Source organism: Neohortaea acidophila (genome assembly GCF_010093505.1).
Source record: "Neohortaea acidophila strain CBS 113389 unplaced genomic scaffold BDY17scaffold_1, whole genome shotgun sequence".
NCBI classification, from domain to species: Eukaryota; Fungi; Ascomycota; class Dothideomycetes; order Mycosphaerellales; family Teratosphaeriaceae; genus Neohortaea; species Neohortaea acidophila.
The window spans coordinates 2272048-2293681 of NW_022985510.1; the positions used below are offsets into that span (position 1 = coordinate 2272048).

Below are 21634 nucleotides of genomic sequence, written 5' to 3' on the forward strand. Positions count from 1 at the left end.
AGTGCGTTCAGTCCGGTTGTAGATTAGTTCCGATATGAGGCGTTGGCGAGTTGACCGGCGTCACGCGAGATTGTATGTCGCACGATTCCGTACATAGCGTTTATAGATATCCATTCATCATGTACCTACCGTCGGCATCCCATCCTCAGTGCTTGCGCAACTGCGGCCACGTGACTACGTTCTGGGTTGGTGTCAGGGGCTGGAATTGAGTTTGAGGCGACATGTCCGACGCCAAGCGAGGCAAGTTGTCCAGAAAGATTTCCCATCACGGCTCCGTCGAATGCCCACACATCCGATGCCACCACACCTGCAAAGATGAGGGTCGAGGAGGCGTTGGTCTGCTTGAGTTGTGTAGTCGGTGGGGCATTGGCCGCAAATGCTCCCCGACCGCGAGGCGTGAGCCTCGATTGTAAGTCACGGACTCTCCTTGATCTCTCCCTTCGAAGCTCGCCCAGCTCACCACGTTGCATACAGTTGCCAAATACTACAAAGACACCACCACATTCAGCTGCATATCAAACCCGGCCATTCAATTGCCCTTTGCACGGGTCAACGACGACTACTGCGACTGCCCTGATGGCTCGGACGAGCCAGGCACTTCCGCCTGCGCCCACCTCTCCCCACTGTCTCCTCCGAGCCCCGCTGGTGCCGCTGCCAACGTAGCGTTGGCGCTGCCGGGCTTCTACTGCAAGAACAAGGGGCACATCCCCGCTTACCTCCCCTTCACCAACGTCAACGACGGGATTTGCGACTACGAGCTATGCTGCGATGGCAGCGAGGAGTGGGCGGGCGTGGGAGGCGTCAAGTGTGAGGACCGATGCAAAGAGATCGGCAAGGAGTGGAAGAAGCACGACGAGGCGAGACAGAAGAGCCTGGGCATCGCAGCGCGGAAGCGGAAGGAATTGGTCACTGAAGCTGCGCGTATCCGACAGGAGGTGCAAGATCGCGTGCAGACCCTGAAGACCGAGATCGAAGGGACGGAGTTGAAGGTCAAACAACTCGAGGCTGAGGTGAAAGATGTGGAGCGGAGGGAGCGGGGCAAGGTCGTCAAGACTGCTCCCGGTCAGAAAGGCGGGAAAATGAGCGTGCTCGTTGGATTGGCCAAGTCACGCATGGCCGAATTGCATCAGAGCCTGACGAGAGTGAGGCGGGAGCGGGACGACTACTCGAGTCGGCTACAGGAGCTCGAAAACCTGCTCATGATATTCAAGGCGGAGTACAATCCGAATTTCAACGATGAAGGTGTCAAGCGTGCCGTTCGAGCATGGGAGGAGTATGCTGCTCGCGATAAAGAGCCATTGGTCAATGTGGCGGCGGATATCGATCTCGATGAGATTCTCAAGTCCGACAAAGACAGCGGGCTGGATTGGGATGAATACGAGGGTGGAGAGGACAGCGAAACGGATGCTCGTCAGTCACACTCGGTGGAGGGTAGAGATCAAGCTAACGGGTGCATAGTCTACACTTTTGAGAATTACCTGCCCCCTTCCATACGCAGTTGGCTGGATCAAAAGCTGCGCGACCTCCGAATCAGGCTCATCGAAGCAGGCTTTCTGGCGGACAATTCAGGAGCAAGCACGGAAAGCAAGGCCCTTTCAGATGCTCGCGCCCAACTGGAAAAAGCACAACAGGACTTGGAGAACCACCGCGAAGACCTGGAAACCCGCAATGAAGAGCTGGCCTCGAAAGACTTTGGGCCCGACGATGTCTTCCGCGCCCTGAAGGGCACTTGCGTCTCCACCGACAGCGGTGAGTACACGTACGAAGTCTGCTTCCTCCAACAGACCACGCAGAAGCCGAAGAAGGGTGGCGGCCATACCAACATGGGCAACTTTGTGCGGCTCGAGACGATCGACGTCGACGAAGAGCTGCCTGCCAATGGCAAAGGATTGGGCAGCGGTCGGCGCCTCGTGATGAGGCACGAAGGCGGGCAGCATTGCTGGAACGGACCAGACAGGAGCAGCAGTGTCATCCTGGCGTGCGCAGAGGAGAACGAGATCTGGAAGATTATGGAGGAGGAGAAATGTGTTTATCGGTTGGAGGTTGGCACGCCTGCTGTGTGTGATGAGGGTGGCAGTGGGAGTGGAAGGGCCAATGATGCGTCGGCAAAGGATGAATTGTAGCACAAATTACCTATCTCTATGCGGGCTTTGAGGCGACTAGAGTGTATAGACGTAGATGTGCAAACACCTCCGTCCGTATGCTGACCCCATTCGACCACTGCTCAGTCTAGTCGCTTGGGCACGTGATACTGCAGCGGGCCGGCACTTTGCTGACGGGCCAAGGCTGAGAACGTACGCAAAGGTAAGCGACCAGGGGAAGCTCGAAAAAGCTAGACATCCCCACATGGGCCTGGCACGGTCTCGGCGCCGTGTTTCGGAAAGGGTACAAATGTCGTCTTCGTTTCCTTCAGGAACTGGTATCTTATGTATCTACGCAAGAAAGACGCAAATATTTGCTTTCCCGCACCGGCTTCACGCATAAACACCCCCAAAAGACAGAAAACACCCAAGGAACCCCCAAAACGTCTTCTCTTCTTGGTCCGTCCGAATCGTAGCAATAACATGACATAAGCCCTGGGCCGAATACACTCAACCTTGGAGGTAGCGGGCGCCCTTTCCTGGATCTTGATGTCTCCAAACGCCTCGAGCGAATATTTGTACATTGTTGTACAGGTCGAAATGGAAGGAGCTTGCGCAACCCAGGATCATCACACGGACGAAATCGCTTCACTAGAACATCGCTCCGTCCATGTTGATCGGTGGCACAGGTGACGGACGCTCAACAGGTCTATCCGGTGACCCGTTGGTCGGAGAGTAGCCTGGTCTCGAAGAGGACGAAGGCAAGCCCGTCTTCTGCGGCGACACGGTGGCGCTCCGTTTGCGTGGCATGGCCGATGGCATCTCCAGCTCGGGAGATTTCCGAGAGAATGCGTCCGGAGTCTTTGCGCGGCTGCCGATGCTCGCGCTGTGATCCTGCGACTCCTTTCGTCCCAAATTGAGGATCCTCTTCGTCGCCCGGCGTGCCGGATTGAGGGGCGGCACTGGTGGGGGCTCGTCCATTCCGTTCCTCAATGACGCGCCCTCCGGGAGATCGACCAGGTCGATGTTCGACGTGCTGGAGATCAAGGTCGGCTCGGAGATGTCTCCCTTCGAGATGGTCTTCTTACGCAGCGGGCCACCGGCGCGGCCGTTGGAAGGACGAGCCGTCTGCGTCGGTGCGGAAAAGGCTGACTGCAGCGGCGTACTCGCTCCGGATAACGGGGGCGTCATATTGGATGCATACGCACTCGCTGGAGATCTTGGCATCGGGCTGGTCAACGGGCTGAAATGACCTGTGGGGAGTGCAGGTGTTGACATATTGGCATGGTAGCGGTCTCTCGAGCCGGTATAGAGCGGCTGCAAAGAGTGGGTGTCGAAGTAGCTCGTCATCGCTGCTCGACTTCCACTGCGTGCTCGCGGCGGCTCGAATGGACTCTGGGTCAGGTCTGGCGTTGGATTCGGCGTCAACTCGCGAGGACCGAGATTGGAGAGGTCAGGAACAGAGACTGCGGTCAGCCCCGCCCCGCCTGCCATCCCTTTCTCCAGGCCATCGCGATATGGTCCGCCTCGGCTGCGAGGATGACCGGTAGGGGTAGTAACAGAATTTGCACGGCTGCGCCCATCAACGGATGCGGGTGGGGAGGGATCGGCCGATGGAAAAGGCTCGGTCGCACTGTTTTCCCTTGTGCGCAGTCCGAACATCGGGCGCCGCATTTCCCGCTCAGCTCGCTGCGAGCTACGTGGCTGAATGCTCGGAGGCGAAGACCGTGATCCTGACTCGGCACGTGGGCGGCTGGAGTCAGAACTGTTCGCACCGGCCTGGTATTGAGGGAGCGAGGAAGCACTACCAACACCGGCACCCAGAATCTGCAAGGCCTTTGCGGGGGCGTTCGACGGCATCTCTGGCACTCGGTTGCTGTCCATCGACTCCCTGCTAGGCCCCGATCGAAGCATTCCAAAGGTCTTGAGATTGGCGTTTGAGCTGCGTGTTGGACTGATGCCTCGACTGTTGATCTCACGTTGAGCTCTGCTCTTCCGGATGTTCTCCTGGATGGCATTACGACGAGCCGCCAGCTCATTATCGAATGCTTCGCGATCCTCCTGGGTGGCGTTACTGACGTCGCGAGTATGCTGTGCGTGCGAGTCATTCTGCGCCCCCTCGGTGGCCTCGGCTTCCGCCTCCAACTCTGACACAGCCGAATGGCGATTGATTGCAGAGCTCGAGTCGCCAAAACGCCCACCGAGGTGCTCGCTGCCGATTGGACTCACCAGCGGCCGGCTTGATCGCGGGTCGTCGTGGTTCGAGGCATCGGTTTCGTCCAGATCCCAGGGATTCGAAATCGCGTAGGAACCTACACGTGACTCGGTGCCGCTAGTGCTTTGATCTCTCCGGTTCACAATATCGAGGTTTCGTGGCGTCAACTCGGCGGGCGCTGGAGTCTCAATGGTAGAAGCGGCATCGGAGCGCTGCGTTATCGACGAAACATTACTCTTCTGACGCAGATGGTGCATGAGCCCGTTCAAAGCCACCGTCGGTGCGTCCGCACCAAGGACAGGTGATTCAAGGTCATCGTCTTCAGTTGCGATGGTTGGCGGGTCCAGCGAACGTGAGGCCGAAGGCTCAGTAGCTTGTGCGCTGGAACTTTGTGCTTCTTCTTCATCGGTCTCGGCAAGACTATTCATCGGTTGTTGGGCGCGCAAAGCTGGATGCTCTGAGACTGCCGGGAGGACGGCTGGCTGCCACTTGCTATGTTGGCTACCGAGCATTGGCGATTTGGAAGGCGCCGCATGTTGGCGGTCATCATCTTCCTCGTCTTCGCTCGCGCTGATGTCTCCGAAGAAGGTGCGGTGTGTGTCGGGCACACTCGACGGGTCCGCCTGTGCGGCATCGGAATCTGTATACAGCCGCGCTGCGTGCTGGAAAACATCGTAGGCGCTCGACAACTGGTGCTGTCGGACGCTGGGCTCCATCTTCCGGCTCATTGCATCGATTTCGGGTAATTCCGGGGCAGTCTCCAAAAGCGGTGATCGTGTCGCCTGTGCACCATGAGAGTCTTTTCTCATCGCCGCAGTGGAGGCCGATCGCTGGAGTTGTCGCTGTCGCTCGACGTATTGTTGCTCGTCAAACGACTGCTTGGGTTTATTGAAAGCCCCCATTGCGGTCGCCTTGCCTCGGTCTGCAGGCTCCAAGGCTTGGGACAGTGGGTTGAGGTCGTCGATATCCCCCGCATGCTGCGGTGTCAGGAGGGTGACCGGAAGACTTGCTAACGGAGTTGTTCCGTTGGAACTGGATAGGCCCAATGCTCCAAACAAGCCAAAATTGGGAGTGAGAGAAGGCGAGTCCTGGGCAGGAAGAGCGTAGACGGGCGGTTGGACACGATCGCGCAGATTACCGGCACTCTTAGTGCCGTGCAACAGCATCTGTGGTTGCTTGTTGCTGAAAGTCCGCTGTCGGTGAATGGAGTTCAAGCGGTTCATCGCCGAGCTTTGTTGCTCATGCATGTGTTGATCCAGCCCGTTCTCGTAAAGACGACGCGTCTTGGTGTCTTGACGTTTGAGTGGCTGCATGATGGGTGCTGGCGCCGGCGCCGTGGAAGGGGCTGGGGCAGGAGAAGGAATCGTACAAGGCGTGGTTGCCGCAGAAGCAATCTCAGAGGTCGCCCGGACAGGAGACGAAGAGGTAAAGGTGGCTGGCTGTGAGGCTACTGACGTGGCGGCCGTTGATGATCGCGCGGCCGAATGCCCAGTGGAGTCCGTCGACCGCTTCTTGTCGGAAGACGCGAGTGAAGGCGAGTGTGAGAGGTCCTTGGCCGAGCGCGAGGGTAGGTGCTCATCTTGCTCGCCATCTTCCGAATGTTCGAGTCCGAAGTCGAATCCATGACTGTCCTTTGACTCGCGGACTTCTTCTACGGTCCTTTGGACGCGGTAGCGCTGGAAGGAAGACATTCCAGCATCGAGGGAGTGCGCGACGTCATCTTCGCTCACGACTCGACCGAGACTTCGACTGGACGCACCACCCTTGGGAATCATGTAAATCTTCTGGCGGCCTCCAAACACGACACTCCCTTCGGCGGGACGCGCACGAGTCATGACGCTGACGGAATCGCGCTCGCTAGGGTAGTCGTCTTCGGATGCGAAAGAATGGTGGTGCAGAGAGGGAAGGGGAGGGCGCGATGAACTCCTCAAGGACGACACCTCGGCAATGTCGTCCAGTCCACGTCCTGCCAGTGCCATGTCCATACGGGAGCGCCTTCTCGGCTGAAGCACACTGTCGTCGCTAGCCTTGCCGAGCATCGAGTGCGGGTCGTCTTGCTCCCTAAGCATGCTGAAACGCGCGCTCAATGCTGGCATGAACAAGCTGGTGCGGAAGTCATCGACAGAAGGCAAAGAGAGGTCGACGTTCGCATCCGCCGAGTGGTCGCCATTCTTTTTGCTCTTCTTCCACCTGCTGGTGGACTTCTTCGGCAGTTGCGACGACTCGTGTGGAAGCGGAGGGAGAGGCGGCGGCGCCGGCGCGGATAAGGCGTGGAGGGCGTCTTGGTGTGCCGCGCTGGGCGGCTCTGCCGTTTTCCTCCTGAAGTATTTATTCATCGTGAATCTGAGGCGATTAGCAGGCACTCCCCGAAGGCGCAACAGACGGTCGATGAGCATCGCCATGGCGGCATTGAACGTCGTCGCGGGAAACGAAAGACATACCAAACGAGTGTGGGGGGTGAGGAGGTGCGCGGGTGCGAGTGCGAGTGCGATGGCACCACCGTCAACAAACGCGACGTGCGCGCTCACAATGGGGGTTGTGGAAACGGGGTTTCGGAATGATCGTGGGTTTGCGGTCGACTCATCGCCAACAATGGGCATGAAGCACGGGTCGGCGTGTGGTTGTCGGCGCCGCAAAGTGACTCGGGCTTGAATCGCGTCGCACGTCTACCTCGAGACGAGGGAATTGGAGGGGTGAATGCGATGCGCTGCACGGTCCTGCGCTGCAGATGGCCGTGAGGGAAGCGCAGGTGAATGGGGGTGAATGGCGGCGCGATCTGGCGCGGACGGTCGGCAGACGAGAAAGGCAGAGGGCGTTGATTGGAGAGGACGCGCTCCAGAGTGCGCCGTGGTATGGCACAGCGGGGTCGGTGCAATGGTCGGGGCGGCAGGTGGTGGTCGCGCGAGGCAGAGAAACTCGGGTGAGGGCGAAGGGCGAGAGGTGCGAGAGGGTGCGTGTGCGTTGTGTGTGTGTGTGGCGCGCGCGCGTGTGTATGTGTCGGGAGGGCAGAAAAGCGGGAAGCCTCGACACGCTAAACAGCACCCGTTTTCGCTTTTGACGTGGATGTGGATGGGATGCTTCGGCGCCGTTTGCTTAATTTCCCTTGCTTGACGCGACGTGCAGGATGGGCGAGACGCGCCGCTGATTGGCGGAGACTTGGTTCATGCACAATGTGACACCGTCACCCGTCTTGACTGCAGTGACACCGCTCCACCCTGGTAGCCTGGCCGAGCCGCATCGAGCACTTCAGGGGCTGTTGCTTTTCTGCCTTGCTGCAGGAACCAAAGTCTATCCATCTCGTCAGCAAAAGCTATTGAACGCAAAATGCCGCCGCGACTTCTTACTCGTCCAGGCATGCAGACCCCTGTTGCTGCCTTGCCCCGCTTCCCTGCTAGCGTGCGGTAGTGTGTCTTCCAACTCCCGATGCGATCGTCCGGCGACGAGAACACGGTGTGCAAGTCCAAGAAGGGAAGCTGTCCAGTCCTTCGCCCATCCCGTCCGCAAGTGGTTTTCCGGTCGCGCGCAATCGCTGCCTCGAGGGCAACCCGCTTGAAACAAAAGCCACGGGGTCGCTGGGACTACACGGCGCATTGCATGCCGTGCAATCATCATCAAACCGGGTTTCGGGTTGGAAGCCGATTCGGGACGCCACATGTCGCGGGAGAGCTGATTCATCGCCCGCACACCAATCGTTGGGCAAAAAAGGCAATGTGGTTGTTACATCCCTGCCCCCCGCTGATCTCCTGCAGCACGCATGAGAGGTCTCCTGGAGAGTGTATGGTGCATACGGTCGGCCTACGCGCCAGCGCCCACTGACATATAGACGCTTTATTGCAGACTTCTTTCCTCCTCTATCAATCTGCTGCGCGCGCATGCTCATGACACCGTGAGCACCTCCCGACCCTTCGTGGCTGGTGCAGGGATTCACGTCACGGTGCATGCACCACATGCACGAGCGTCATGGCTCAGGCGGCCCAACGGCCGCTGTCCCTCAGCTAATGTACACCAGACGTCCTCCCGAACGGTTTGCACCGGGGCTGAGGGATCCACCACACAGCCTTGCCCACGTAGCGCGACAGAGTGAGACAACGTCGTGTACTGGCGTGTTTTCACGCGTCGCATTTGACTTCTTGCAAATGATGAAAAGCCTCTGCTGACCCCACTGCATCTCGATTCCTGGGCATCTGGCATCAATCAATCTGACGGCCCTGACGGCTGCAAATGATGTTCGGAAATTGCCTGCATGGAATATCGAGTACACTGTGACCGGGCTGGCTGGTGAGTGCAATAGCACATCAACCCTTGACAATCTGAAGCCAGCGTGCTACTATACATCTCCGGCCGGATATGCAACACGTGAGCAGCGGCTCGACTTGCCATTCCTTGACCACTCCTCACCCGATTGCAATTTCTGCATCGTCGCGTCTGGCGTCATCTCCCTCCACTCTGTGCGCCTCACGAGGGCCAGGCCTTTGTCAGCCTCTCTTCCATATATCTCATCAAAACCGGTGGCACCGCCTCATCTGTCGCGCGAATGGTCAATCGGTACATCTGCCGCGACGTTAGTAGGCTGCATACACTTCTTCCCGAGACGTGGCTTACCTTGTTCTCACTGTTGGGCTCCAATCGGAGCAGACAGCCCGACTTTCCAGCGCTAGTATGCAGCACCGTTGCCCCCACGAAGTTTTTCGGGTTTGCATCAACTCCCTCCAGGATGCCCCATTTGAAGCCCTGCAGCATCTGCCGCGTGTACTCGGGCGAGATATCGTAGCTCTGGAAGATCTGCTGCGATTCTCTCGGTGCACTGCCAATCTGCTTCCACCGCTTGAAGAACTCCTCAGCACTGAGCACCGCGCCATCCATGTACTTGTGCAGTGCGACGGGAAGTTTCAGCGTCAAGGCTTGTAGCGAGCCGGCCATGTAGGACACCCGAATTGTCGGGGATTCCGTGAAGACCGTCTTTGCTTCGAAAATGATCATTTGCTGCGTTTGTGTGCCCGAGTGGACGGTGGTGTTGGGTAGGCTCCTCGTTTCCGTCTTCAGCTGTTCCGCTGATGCGTCGCCCAGAGTCGTGGTAAAGGACTGGATCGCCACTGACGATTTGTTGGTGAAGTAGAGGATGATGCAGCCGACCTCTCCGCGATACTCCGATCGGAGCCCGATTTGGATCTGCGTGTCTTCGTACAAGATCCCCTCGGGTTTCAACAACAATCGATTGTACCCAGGCTCCCAGTCTGGCGACAAGTGCACAGCACTCGCCAAGTTCGGCGTCACGCCAGCCGACAAGTCCAACCCCGCCAGCTCTTCTATCGGCGTTTTCGCGACGCCATTGGTGCCGTTTGCGCCGGAAGAGCCGTTTGCCAAGGTGGCTGACGGACCACTAGAGAAGGTGCGACGAAGTGTTCCGCCGCGTTCTACACCAGGCATGCCATCTTTGCCGGCCACAGACCACGTTCTCTTGTCGCCCATAGGGCCTTGTCTCTTGTCCAGACGCGAAAGGAGGGCCGACGCTCGCTCAGGGAAGGGAGGCATTTCGTCACACACCGTGCGCAACAGGTCGTCTGACGGCATCGTTGCCAACGCCAGATATTCGCATGCCCGCTGCTGCAATTCAGAGTCCAGGGTGTGGCTGTACGTCTGGAACGCCTGGAGCAGTTGGGGCTTGATCTCAGGGAAGAGATTGATAAATTTGACGAATGCGGACAAGATCATGGCTCTTGTGTTGGGTGAGCAGGAATTGAACTTGGCCTGCAGAGCCATGAACTGCTCGATCGGGCTGCAGCCTTCGTGATCCGCGATTAAATGCCCGAATTCGCCGAGGATGTAGCTGCCGATTTTGACCAGCGTTTCGTGGCAATGATCCGCCTTGCAATATTGCAAGGTATTTTGAGCTGCGTAGACTTGGAGCTCATCGTTATTGGTGACAATTTGGATGATGCGTTGCCAGACCTCGTCGCTGACGTGGTCGCCGGCCATGGCTATCAGTCGCATGGATATGTCAACATACCACTTGACATCGGTTGCGTACTTTTCCGTCAAGATGGCAATCTTCAGCACCATCTCCTCCCGGATCGCATAGTCCGCACTCTGCAAATACTTCAACAACTCGTGCACAATCTTCTGCGAGTTCGAAGAGTCGCACATGCTGTACAAGAGATCCAGACCCTGCCGCCTGACGGTGATGTCGCGATCTCGTAATGAACCAATGATCAGGTCCTGGTGTTTTTTGATCGGGTCGAGGGTGTCTGCCATCACGGCCAGATGCGTCATGGCCGCCAGCCCGAGATATCTCACGTTTGTCTCCCGCGAGCCAATGAACTTGCCGAGTCGAGTGGAAATCTGGACCATCAATTCGCGCTCGGTTTCCAAATGGATGATGAGGTTGATCGCTTCGAAGAGGACTGCATTCTGGGCGTTGTTTTGCTGGACATTCTTCGGTGTTTCCATCGCGGTGTCCAGTATGGCTTGTAATGAATCGCGTATGAGTTGTCGGATGTGCGTGTCTTGCGATGGCGGGAAATACTGAAGCAATCTGAGGAGCTTCACCTGCAACCATGGGCAGGGGACGTTGTAATACACATAATCTCCGGAGTAGTCTTGATCGTTGATGAGATTTCGTAACTTTTGCGCCGCCTTGACATAGCTTCCTTTGTAGGTTTCTGGATCGTCCTGTGCAAGTGTCATGACCAGTGATGTCACGGACAATGCCACCCCCATGTCGGGATCGTCCATGATGGCCACGATGCGCTCATTCCACTCCGGCTGGACGATATTGGGGACTTTGCGGTAGAGTCGCAATAGGGTGAGGGCAGCCTTCTTCTTCACAAAGGGCTTCGAGGCGGGGGATACCAGTAATCTGTGCACATCGCCACACAGCGCCTCGGCCATCTCCTTGCTACCGACATTGGCAATCGCGTGCAGCGCTAGGCAGTTGTTGAGCTCGTTGTGGTCGGCCAGGTCTTTTCTGATGCTGTTCACTACCAGGTGTAGCACTTCGTGTTGCTCATGCAGGAACAAGGTGACGGCGAGGTAGCCGATCTGCTTCTCCGAGTATTTGTTGGCCGAGATCAGGTTCACCGCCTCCAGATGCCCAAAGTCGACGTTCCAGCCTAAGATGTAGATGTAGAGCAGTTTGCACACATACTTCTTCTTGTCGTAGCCTGTCAAGTTGCCCTGCTTGAACTTGCCCCGAATGTTTGCCAGCTCTTTGTTGATACGCTTCTCTTCCAACTCTCGTGCACGGGCGTTTCGAAGATCTGCAATGAAGGAGACCAGGCCCCTCATGCTGTTGTCTTTGCTCCCGCCCGAGCTGCGGCTGAACATGCCTGTAACTGCGGCCGACATGGTCGCGGTGATGCAGCGGTATCAGGGCCAAATCAGGAGGCGCAGAGCGCAGGCGTGCAGCAACGGAAGCGTGACCGCGCGCGGAGTCGAGGGCTCGCAATTCATGGATACATGCTCGTTTCAGAGCTCCCGTGTATGCTGAGGCAGGGGAGAGAGGCCGGGCGCAATACAGCCTTTGTGATGGTGTGAGAGAAATGGCCGATGGGCGCGCAAGAGTTTTCGATCGGGGAAATCAACAATGATGTCTCTCGACATACTGTGCAGAGGGGGAGGTAAGTTAAGCCGGGAGGGACGGGGTTATGTAAGACGCTAGTCACGTGTTTATCTGCATATCATGTCGGGTGCCGCAGATGCATTCTCTTGAACGAGCTTCGGTGTGTTCTTCACGCTACGACGTATATATCTTACTGTAGCACTTGAGGAGCCACTCGACCGTCATCCTAACCCTCCTATCATCCACCATGGCCGTAATCAATATCAGGCAACGCTCTGGTACAGATAGCTTCACGCCCCAGACGCTCTGGTGGTGAAATCCGTCTCGAGGTTCGACGCGTTGCCCACTTCGGTGCCTCCACAGGTGCAAGAGCCTGGGGAGAGATGCGGTTAGCGATGGCGCTCTGTCAACGACGAGAGAAGAGACTCACTTTGGGAGCGTTTGCCACAGGCACAAGTAGCACCGGTCGGCGTAGTGTTTTCAGATGCAGCACGCGAACAAGTACAGTTGCCGGCCGGTCGTTGATCTGTCTTACGTATTAGTGATGATCATCAAGAAGTCTTTGCGGGAGACAAACTGCATGAGCAACGGGCTCCGGCCGTCACATTCTCGGTTGCTGCTTTCTCACAAGTGCAGTGCATGGCTGCCTTTTGGCCGCAGGAACAAGTGGCCTCTTTGGCGCAGATGCATCCACCCTCACGACCACAGCAGGTGGCTGGAACGGCGGCAGTGGCAGACATGTTGTTTCTGGGGGAAGTCTGGAGATTGTTCGTGGAAGATGGGTTATTGGTGGATGGCGAGGAGTAATCTCGTTCACAGTGTCGAGGGGGTGGATGGAAGTGAGAGGGGATGCAGAGGAAGGTGAGGAAGTCGAGACGGACTGGGGGATTCTTATAGCCACGACATTTATCTGATCTAGATCATGCACTGGTTCGCGAGGAGAAATAGGGCTGTCATCCGATTTGCATTTGCTCTGATTGGCCAGAAATTCAAGGCCAAAAGTGGTCGCCTCCGGCGGCCGCCCCCTCCATTCATTCATCTCGGAACTTCGAACAACTGGGTACTGTGGCCGCGAGGGTCGTACCTGGACTGCGACGTCTACTGCTTCCCTCGCAGCGTGTGTGTCGTGCCTGCATACATGTAACGCTGGACCTTTTTTCAATCAATCCGGCCGTCCAGATCCGACGCTGCAGCCTGCACTGCGCTGAACAAAACCCACCCTCTTGCCATGGAGGAGGGGTTTGAGGCGCCATGGTCAAAGTCGACAATCCCGCCGTAGGCGGTCCTTCCACTGATCTTCGCACGCAACTCGAACTTACGGAGAAGGATGAAGATCCGATGCCTTCTCATCAACCCAGGCAATCTCATGCCTCTGGTCTGGCCAACCCTCGCCGCCATATCCGCTTGGTACCTCGCCGCCAAACCCCTCGCCGCCCGAAGAAGCATTCCGATGTTGTTCACCCTGCGCAAGATACCAGCTAAGGAGCTAATCTCAGAGTGTGAATCAGTCGCTCTGCCAGCGGTAGTTGAATGCTGTAAGACACCGGGAAGCTGCGCCTGCAATGACGGTCTGCTGGGACGAAGGAAGAACGAGGTCATATCGGACGGACGATGTCAGGAGCACGGCCAATTTGCTTTCGACATGCGCTGTGAACCGTCAGTGTTGTACTTTGAACAATCGCTTACATGTGAAGTACTGACAGAAAAGCAGAGGTGTCTGACATCTTGATCCCGCCGAAGAAAGGCGAGAAGCGTGCGCCGATACCGAGATGGGACGAACTGCCTGCGTAGACGTGTCAATGGCGAAATGCTGGCGCCTAGCATGTCTCGCCCACATTGGCAAAAGTAGCGATCTGGGTGAATGCAACAAAGTCGTTAGTGGTGGTGCTGCCGTTTGATGCATCGTCCCGTGGTTTCGGCAGGGGTCCATGTTTGTCACGAGCTCCCGACTTATTCACAGCATGTGTTCATTCAAGATTGTGGCTTGTTGTGACACACTTCCATTCACTTGTCTTCTTCCCCATCTTCTTCCACGTTCCTGCACCTCTCATACTTTCTTCCCTCTCTTCCTTTCCACCGTGCTTCCACCCTCCTCTCCATCCTCCTTCCCATCCTCCTCACACCCTCCTTCCACCCTGAAGTGTCAACTACTCGATCTGCAACAATACAATTTCCTCCACAAAGCCGCTTGCTGCTGCTTGTCCGGCGTAAGACCACCTCCACCAAAGCCAACAGGCGAGCATCGAATCATCACCACATCTCAACGGCAATGAAGCTGCCATCGGTGTTTCTCTGAAGACTCAGTCGCTGCAAACAATCATTCAGCTTCTGGCCTACGTCAGCGACGCCATCCAACATGCCTGGAGCCAATCCGCCAACGACCCATCCCGATGATGGCTGGCCGTTCCGCGCAACCAACAACTGGTCTCGTGACAAGAGCGTGGTGGGATCCGTTGACTTACACGCTCACGACACTGGCAAGATCATTCGTCACAGCGGCCAAGGATGGGTGGAAGTGAGCATCCCACGCCGCAGAATCGGCCGTGGCGTGGTGCCGAAGTCCTACATCGAAGTTGGTACGGACAACAAATGGGGCGAGTGGAAAGTCAATGTCACCGTCACTCTCACGGTTCCAAAGCCACCGTCTGTGAATTTGCCAACCGGCTCGGTCCTGTACAAGACAGTCTATGCATTACTCCACGACATTCGCGCCAGCAGTGCGAATCTCGAGGAGCTGTCTGGGAGGTCCAAGAGCCTTCTGGGTGAGCACGGTGGCAGCAATGATCCCATCAAGAGGATCGCGGGGGCTCTTTGCGAGGGAGCTCAGAAAGCAGGCACGTTCAACGTTTTGAACAAACCCAACTTCACGGAACGCGACCTCTTTTCGCAAGCGAAGCTCGTTGGGGCCATAGACAAGAGAGCAAAGCAGATTGGAGGCATATACGCTTGGAGACACTCCGGTTTCAAAGACGTCACGCACAAACCTGCGATAGCTGTGGGGTCCACGATTGACTTCCCCCAACGAAAAGGGGGACATGCTACCCAGTCGAAGACTGACACCGCCCCACAATACAGGGCTTGGCGAGCTTCCACGGTACATCAGATGTATGCGTTGATTGAGCTGTCGATTGGGCGCGACGATCGCGAAGAGATGTATTGGATTGAGCTGGTGATGTTTCTCCTGCTGGACTCTTACCACCCTGGACTCTTCGCTATGTCGATCGAAGAGAAGATGCGTGAGAAGTACACTACCGAAGAGGAAGACGGTTCTGGGAATGCTCCTCGCAATGAAGATGATCCTCCGGGCACGACAACTGAGAAGGTCATATCAGCTGTCACATGGGCAATCATAGCCAAGAAGCTTCGTGCGATCATGGATGGTGTGAGACAACGCACGGGATGGCAGAGAAGAGGGTATCTTGGTACTACTGGTCTCAACTGGGCATCACCGTGCGTGTCGAGCGATTCCTTCGAGTGTGCGCCTTGGTACAAAACGTCCATTCCAGGGGTGGTGGACCTGTATCGAAAAGAGGCCTCCAAATCAATGCAACGTTACACAACCAAGAGCGGCGGCGCGGCGTATACTATCCAAGACTTGCTGCCGAGAGGACCAACTGGTGATGGCTGCCACCTCGGGATTCCATCCACCTATGATCCAGAAACCCTGGGTCTGACACCCGAAACTAAAGTGACCCTTACCGTGGAAGTGATGAAATCTGGGCGCCACCCGGTGCCTTACGCCAGATTGCCGGAAGTGTATCATTACGAACACGCAGAACTACTCAATCGTGTGGGCGTTCGGCTCGAATGGATGGACAGCGCAGGGGTCTGGCACCGACTCTATCTTCAATGTGCATCGCAATCGGGAGATCTCAACCCACATTCTGACGGACCTTGCCATGCATATCGAAGGACTATGGCTCTGCTTCTCTGCCTGCAGCGCGAGGAAGTCAGCCCAGCACCGTCGTGGCTTCCGCGATACGGGTTTCCCTCCATGAGAGAGCTTCACTTTGACGACTTCCGACAGGTCCTCAGCATCCGCGAGCTACGATCTGGGCGCACTCTCGCACCTCCGGGAGTGGTACCGGCCCACCACCGTGAAGCGGAGCTCATGCAACGTGGGGCTCTCCATTTCGATGAGCCGAGGAAATCACACGTTGGCCACATTACGCTTTCGGAGGGCGGTTTTCCTGCCAGACGTAAGTGTGATGCGTGCAGCATGATGGCTACGACAGAGGAGGGTGAGTATGTCAAGCAAGATTTAGCTTGTACCGAGTCGGAAGAAATGCCAGGAAATTGCAAATCCTGTGTGGACTATATGGGTGGGCTGCACTGTTCTTGGACTCCGGGAGAGTCCATTACAGAAGACTACAGGCGCGCAATCATGCCGCGGCTCGCAAAGCCAATCCTTGACTGCCATGCTACGTTTACCGGCCCGGAAACCATCACGCTTCCCAGCACTGGCCTGGTCGCACTTTCTGAAAGTGGGCAGAGGGATTCGCAAGCTCCTATCGCCACAGGTGGAGAACGCTCCTCAGACTCGAGCGACAAGCGGTTCTCTGCTCCCTCTGGTCAGCGCCAAACTGGCGGAGACGGAGATCGCGGAGCCACTTCAAGCAGCCATCGATTCTCAGCTCCCTCCGCCTCCCTCCCGCGATTCTCTGGTTCTTTCGACCAGCAATTGCGTCTCTCTGGTTCTCCCCGCCAGCATCAATCGAATGTTTCAACGACTGTCTCTGCACAGCAGCTCGATGCGTGGATCACCTCTGAGAACATCAACCTGCACGAACAAGCCGGCTTGATTGTGATCGCCAAAGTTGACTTGCATCGAGATCTTTCGACGGACCAAGGCGCTGAGGCGCGTGCGACCTTGATGAAATTGCTGAAGAGAGCGCGGCACCATGCAGAAACAAACGACACAAATCAAAGGCGATATGAGAAACTCAAAGCGGATCTGAAAGCTGCTGATCAGAAAGCTGGCAAACAGTTCGAAATCGATGCTGGCTTCATCGACCTCACCACCCGCGGAAGAATCTCGAACAGAGTTCCGAACTTGATGGAGGTCAATGACTTCGTGTTGCGCAACTTACGAGGCAAGAATGATGGCTTGCGAAGTCTACGCACCTATCTCCGCAATTTGGGCATTTCCATTGAAGCCAATGTGAAAAGACAGTGCGAATACCTGGACGACATTCTCGTGGAATGGGATCCCAGCAGGATCGACAGGCGCGGCGACGTCGAGGCTGTTCTGCTTGTGTCCTACCGTGTCTCCACCTTTACGGACCCTCGCACGCTGAACGGAAGCCAAGCCCGCCAGGCGGTAGCTAAGTTACAAAAGAGACTTCGTGATCGCGTCACTGCAGCGAATGTTGCAGACTTGAAGAATCAAACGAACACCTCGAAGATCTTCAAAGACCTGCTTGACGTGCTCCGCAGGGCCGAGGAGAGCGCTGACAATATTGAAGCCCGGAAGAGCAAGAAATAGGGGAGTGATCTGGATTCGGCTGGTGGTATTTGCGAAACGATCAATTCTTCAACAGAAAGCAACGATCGTACAGCGCTGGGGAATGCCGAAGCAGGGCGGACGTGGGATTTTGGAGGTGCATTGCTCCGAATGGGTTGGGGTGCATTTTCAGGCTCAGTCGTTCTGTCAAATGGACGTACGATTTGGCCTTCATCAGAGAGGAAGTAGGTTCGAAGGGGAGAAAGATGCAAAGGCAGATATCGGTGACAGTGAAACTACCCAGCACTTTCTAAACAGCTCTGCATAGCAGTATCAGCTGTCGTTATGCAGACCCTTCGTCAAAACCTGCAGTCCTAGTGTATAGCAGCTCGTCCCGCAGGCCCAACGGCGGAGATTGATGGGGTGATCAGGAACTGCTTTCTTCCGCTCTCTTCGCAGTCTGCGCGGTCAGATATGAGCTGTTTGCTCACGATTTGCAGACCTACGAAAACGATTGTGTGAGAGAAGAGTAAGCGTAGTAGCCGCCAAACACCCGTCCCGATGTTCATGTTGCAATACTGTGTGTATCATCGCCCGCACCGCGGAAGGGTTGCTGTCAAGTATCATGCACGATGATGTAACTAAGCCAAGTCCTGCGATGTCGCCGTTCAAGCGCGATAGGTAATAATCAATAAAGCCTGCAAGAAGGGTCATCAGTATTGTAGACTTTGAACAACGGGTGTAACCAGGCCTGGGCGGTTCGCACCGTGACTTCCACCGCATCCGGCGCATCGCTTGTGTCGTGCCTGCGCTCCCTGTGCAACGTTCGATCTTTTCCCGTACACAAAACAATTTGGCCATCCAGATCCGACGCCCAGATCCGACGCTGCAGCCTGCACCCTCTCAAAACAACTCAGCCTTTTGGCATGACGGGGTTTGCAGCGTCATGGCCAAAGTCGACAGCGCTGCTATAGGCGGACCACCGACCGACCTCCATTCGCAAGACATGGCCAACACCTCGCCGCCATATCCGCTTGACACCTCGCCATCCAACACCTCGCCGCCCAACATCCCGCCACTCAACACCTCGACACTCAACACCCCGACACTCAACACCCCGACACTCAATACCTCGTCGCCCGAAGAAGTACTCCGATGTTGTTCAAAATGTGCGAGACACCAGCCAATTAGCGAGTTCTGGAATGCCAAGGGCACTGCAATCCTGGCTAATTGCTTCCGCTGTCGGGTGAGATCGTAAGGCGTCAAACAAGCCGATGAATCGCAGATTGACTTCGAATAGCAAAGCCGACGTCCATACATTCGCCGACGTGACGAAGCAAAGCCACCGTCTCAGTCGATCGATCCAGTTCCAGGGACCACGCACATGCTGGCGCAACCACAAACGCCGATAGTCTTCGATACAGGCGTGCACCACACCGTCCCGGGAGACTTCACGTACCGCAATGGACAGACCACGCTGGCCCCAAACCTTTCCAGTCGATCGCTTGCTTCTGGAATCCTCCTTCCACCCGCTGATTCACCAGCAAGGCCGTCCATATCGAGCGTCAACGCGCAGCGCCGACGTGCCCGCTTCGAAACGTCCACTGGCCGATTGCTTGACATTACGGAGTCTGTGGATCTTTCGAGTGCTGAAGATCCATCACGCTGATTTTCATGCTGACGTCTGGGAAGAGTCAACAGTTGTTCTCGCAGAAATGAAGGCTGAGCTTACCATTGTGGCACCATGAGTCAACCCAAATGCTCTGCTCTCATCAAATCCCCTCCGGGCCCCAGTGTCACCACCAGGTCATCCAGTTTTGGAGTTCTGCTACCGTTCGATGTACGCTAAGTGTCGTCGGTCGAGTTGGTCCAATGTTTGGTTGTTATTCAAGTATGGTCGGATGATCCGCAAGTCTTGTGGGTGAGATCGACTTCGTGCGGAACCCGATGGGGATTTTTTTTTTTGGGTTTTTCCTTTTCTTCCAAAAGAGAGCAAGAGCATTGCAAAACGGTTTATGCGAATGCGGGAGTCGGCCGCATGCCAGCAAAGAGCACAGGTGCTTTACGAGCCCGCGAAGGCCGCGCAGAGCTCACGCCTTCCGGCGCCAGATTCTCCTTCTCCACCTCCATCTCCTCGTCTTCATCATCATCATCATCGTCGTCGTCGTCGTCTTCTTCTTCTTCTTCTTCTTCTTCTTCCTCTTCTTCATCCTCCTCTTCATCGTCATCGTCATCATCGTCATCGTCATCCTCTTCCATCCTCGCCTTCTTCTCCGCCACCGCACGACGCTCCGTCTTCTTCATCTTCGTCTTCGTCGTCTTCGTCGTCTTCGTCTTCGTCTTCGTCGTCTTCGTCTTCTTCGTCATCGTCATCGTCTTCTTCTTCTTCTTCTTCTCCATCTTCTTCTTAAACCTCGTCTCCTCCCTCTTCCTCTTGAACCTCCTTTTGAAGACCGGCAGAGAGAAATCGGCGGGCAGAGAGCTAGTCAAGGGCCAGAAAGGCCCAGAGGCAGCGGCAGGGGGGAGGGGAGGAGCGGGTGGTGGCGGGGGTGGAGGAGGGGGTGCCGCTTTTGTCGGCGAGGGGAATGGTTCCCCCTCATCTAGCTGGGGAGGGAGGAGGAAGCGCGCAACGAAGCCATCACGGCTTTCGTAGCCGATTGCGAAGGTGATTTGACTCCTATCGACTGTTAGCAACCTCAAACTCACCTATCCCACTTTGCAGGGCGGGTTCGTACATCTTGGGGGCGCTATCATCCCTCAACAGAGGAGATGAAGTTGACTTACGCATTTGGGCTGGTTGGGACATCACGTGTTTATGTCTGCTAAACCGCTTTCGGCCCATCACTTTTGGCTTCTCCTACAACGATGTAAATCGACGTTGAGACGACTCTCCATCGATCTTCGTTGCTCGCTAATTCTCGTCAGGAACAGGTTCGCCATCCCTCCAACGACCTTGGGCCCCCGGACTTCTTCTTCGAGTACCTCAAACTAAGCGTACGTGCAGTCAGTCTCCTCAGAAGATGGCAAAGATTCCGCCGAGTGATGATTACAGCGAAATCTGCGCTCGCTAACATTATATAGCCATGGACTACTTTGAAAAGATCTCACGCGAACGGATAGGCATGGTCTCTTTCTTCATGAAGCAGAACGAACTCATCGAGAACGGGACAATATCTCATCGCGGAGCACATTACCTCCATCTGGACACACTCGGCATCGTCAATGGCTGCATTGACTCCGAGTCTCAAACTCTGAGCTATGCGACGTTTCCTCACAACAATACATATGGGTTGCAAGCATTGAATGAGTCGCAGTACCATTCTGCAATGTATGAAATGACGAGGCCTGGGGGGATCGCGGACATGATCAAGGAGTGCCATCGATTGCAGCGCAAGCTCGATCCCGGTGACCACGGCGATTCAAAGCGGGTAGCGGATTACTGCCGAATGGTGGGAGCAACCATCGAGGAGAAGATGAACCAGCCTTACCGTCAGACAGGCGCGAGCGGCTGGTACGATATCACACACCCCTCGCAAGACCCGTTTCCTCCAATGTATGGGGCCGGTTTCCTCAATCAGCATTGGGTTCAGCGAGCTCTAGGGACGCCGGTAAATCACACCATGGGTTCGTCATCGGTTGGGGAGGGCTTCGGAATGACGGGCGACATGTCGAGAGGGGGTCAGCTTGAGGATATTGGCTACATTCTCGATCACGGGGTCCGCGTAGCCTTGATGTACGGCGACCGAGACTATGCCTGCAACTGGGTGGGCGGAGAAGCGGCGTCATTGAGCGTCCCGTACGCTCACCAGGACGACTTCGCCTCTGCCGGCTACATTCCGCTCGTCATCTCACCAGTCCATTCTGGGGGACTCACGAGACAATTCGGCAATTTCTCCTTTACCCGAGTATACCAAGCTGGGCACATGGTGCCTTCGTACCAGCCCGAGGTGGCGTATGAGATCTTCATGCGCGCAATCACAGGCAGGGATATTGCTACGGGGAAGGTATCACTTGAAGAGGTCGCGGCACACGGGGAGCAGTATTCGTCGAAGGGCACACCAGACGCCTGGTGGATGAAGAGCGAAATCCTGCCCTCACCACCGAGCGAGTGCTACTTGTTCGACACCGGCCGATGTAGTGAGGAAGAGCTGAAGTGGATTCAGGATGGCACGGCAATTGTAAAGGACTGGATTGTGGTAGGTCGAGAGCCAGCGAAAGACTTGGAGTGGGCCGCTGGCGAATTCCACCAGCAGGTCCTTGGGACGTAGAATACGCAGAGACTGTGGCTAGCCAGTGCTCGCAGTGCGCCTCAAAAGGAATGCAGGGCTCTTGGTCAG

At 56.2% G+C, this 21634-nt stretch overlaps 8 protein-coding genes across 8 annotated transcripts in view; 4 read left to right on the forward strand and 4 right to left on the reverse strand.

Moving 5' to 3' along the window:
• Positions 1-209: 209 nt before the first annotated feature.
• BDY17DRAFT_342710 (glucosidase II beta subunit-like protein-domain-containing protein) lies at positions 210-2199 on the forward strand. The gene is made up of 3 exons (XM_033738025.1): positions 210-409; positions 475-1410; positions 1459-2199. The coding sequence occupies exons 1-3, from the start codon at positions 316-318 to the stop codon at positions 2121-2123; spliced, it is 1695 nt and encodes a 564-aa protein (XP_033594608.1). The 5' UTR covers positions 210-315; the 3' UTR covers positions 2124-2199.
• A 533-nt stretch (positions 2200-2732) lies between these two features.
• BDY17DRAFT_320547 (uncharacterized protein) lies at positions 2733-6698 on the reverse strand (the record flags this gene model as incomplete). Its single annotated transcript, XM_033736477.1, has 1 exon — positions 2733-6698. The coding sequence occupies one exon, from the start codon at positions 6696-6698 to the stop codon at positions 2733-2735; it is 3966 nt and encodes a 1321-aa protein (XP_033594609.1).
• Positions 6699-7633: 935 nt separating this feature from the next.
• Positions 7634-8498, reverse strand: BDY17DRAFT_22957 (uncharacterized protein). The gene has a single exon (XM_033730191.1). The coding sequence runs from the start codon at positions 8243-8245 to the stop codon at positions 7688-7690; it is 558 nt and encodes a 185-aa protein (XP_033594610.1). The 5' UTR covers positions 8246-8498; the 3' UTR covers positions 7634-7687.
• A 253-nt stretch (positions 8499-8751) lies between these two features.
• Positions 8752-11580, reverse strand: BDY17DRAFT_243289 (adaptin N terminal region-domain-containing protein; the record flags this gene model as incomplete). The annotated part of the gene is made up of 2 exons (XM_033730415.1): positions 8752-8847; positions 8899-11580. 2 exons carry the CDS (start codon positions 11578-11580, stop codon positions 8752-8754), a joined length of 2778 nt encoding a protein of 925 aa, XP_033594611.1.
• Positions 11581-11885: 305 nt separating this feature from the next.
• BDY17DRAFT_290143 (uncharacterized protein) lies at positions 11886-12821 on the reverse strand. Its single transcript, XM_033732456.1, has 3 exons — positions 12432-12821; positions 12285-12380; positions 11886-12227 (listed from the first exon to the last, which is right to left on the reverse strand). The coding sequence occupies exons 1-3, from the start codon at positions 12592-12594 to the stop codon at positions 12145-12147; spliced, it is 342 nt and encodes a 113-aa protein (XP_033594612.1). The 5' UTR covers positions 12595-12821; the 3' UTR covers positions 11886-12144.
• A 1389-nt stretch (positions 12822-14210) lies between these two features.
• BDY17DRAFT_320549 (uncharacterized protein) lies at positions 14211-15475 on the forward strand (the record flags this gene model as incomplete). Its single annotated transcript, XM_033736478.1, has 2 exons — positions 14211-15304; positions 15361-15475. 2 exons carry the CDS (start codon positions 14211-14213, stop codon positions 15473-15475), a joined length of 1209 nt encoding a protein of 402 aa, XP_033594613.1.
• A 763-nt stretch (positions 15476-16238) lies between these two features.
• Positions 16239-17339, forward strand: BDY17DRAFT_320550 (uncharacterized protein; the record flags this gene model as incomplete). Its single annotated transcript, XM_033736479.1, has 1 exon — positions 16239-17339. One exon carries the CDS (start codon positions 16239-16241, stop codon positions 17337-17339), a length of 1101 nt encoding a protein of 366 aa, XP_033594614.1.
• A 2540-nt stretch (positions 17340-19879) lies between these two features.
• Positions 19880-21634, forward strand: part of BDY17DRAFT_290162 (Alpha/Beta hydrolase protein) — a 2059-nt gene continuing 304 nt past the window's right edge. Inside the window, exons 1-4 of the mRNA XM_033732457.1 lie at positions 19880-19962; positions 20020-20164; positions 20229-20291; positions 20379-21629. Of these exons, the coding sequence (XP_033594615.1) occupies positions 20113-20164; positions 20229-20291; positions 20379-21565 (1302 nt within the window). The 5' untranslated portion in view covers positions 19880-19962; positions 20020-20112 and the 3' untranslated portion in view covers positions 21566-21629. The remainder of the gene's footprint in view (positions 19963-20019; positions 20165-20228; positions 20292-20378; positions 21630-21634) is intronic.

Bases quoted from the DNA above. Each gene is read 5' to 3' on its own strand.
- BDY17DRAFT_342710 (XM_033738025.1), top strand. From the start codon at position 316: ATGAGGGTCGAGGAGGCGTTGGTCTGCTTGAGTTGTGTAGTCGGTGGG. The intron at 410-474 runs GTAAGTCACGGA...CGTTGCATACAG, and splicing joins GCGAGGCGTGAGCCTCGATT to TTGCCAAATACTACAAAGAC. The intron at 1,411-1,458 runs GTCAGTCACACT...ACGGGTGCATAG, and splicing joins GGACAGCGAAACGGATGCTC to TCTACACTTTTGAGAATTAC.
- BDY17DRAFT_22957 (XM_033730191.1), bottom strand. From the start codon at position 8,245: ATGTGGTGCATGCACCGTGACGTGAATCCCTGCACCAGCCACGAAGGG.
- BDY17DRAFT_290143 (XM_033732456.1), bottom strand. From the start codon at position 12,594: ATGTCTGCCACTGCCGCCGTTCCAGCCACCTGCTGTGGTCGTGAGGGT. The intron at 12,381-12,431 runs GTTTGTCTCCCG...TACGTAAGACAG, and splicing joins CGGAGCCCGTTGCTCATGCA to ATCAACGACCGGCCGGCAAC. The intron at 12,228-12,284 runs GTGAGTCTCTTC...ATCTCTCCCCAG, and splicing joins CTGTGGCAAACGCTCCCAAA to GCTCTTGCACCTGTGGAGGC.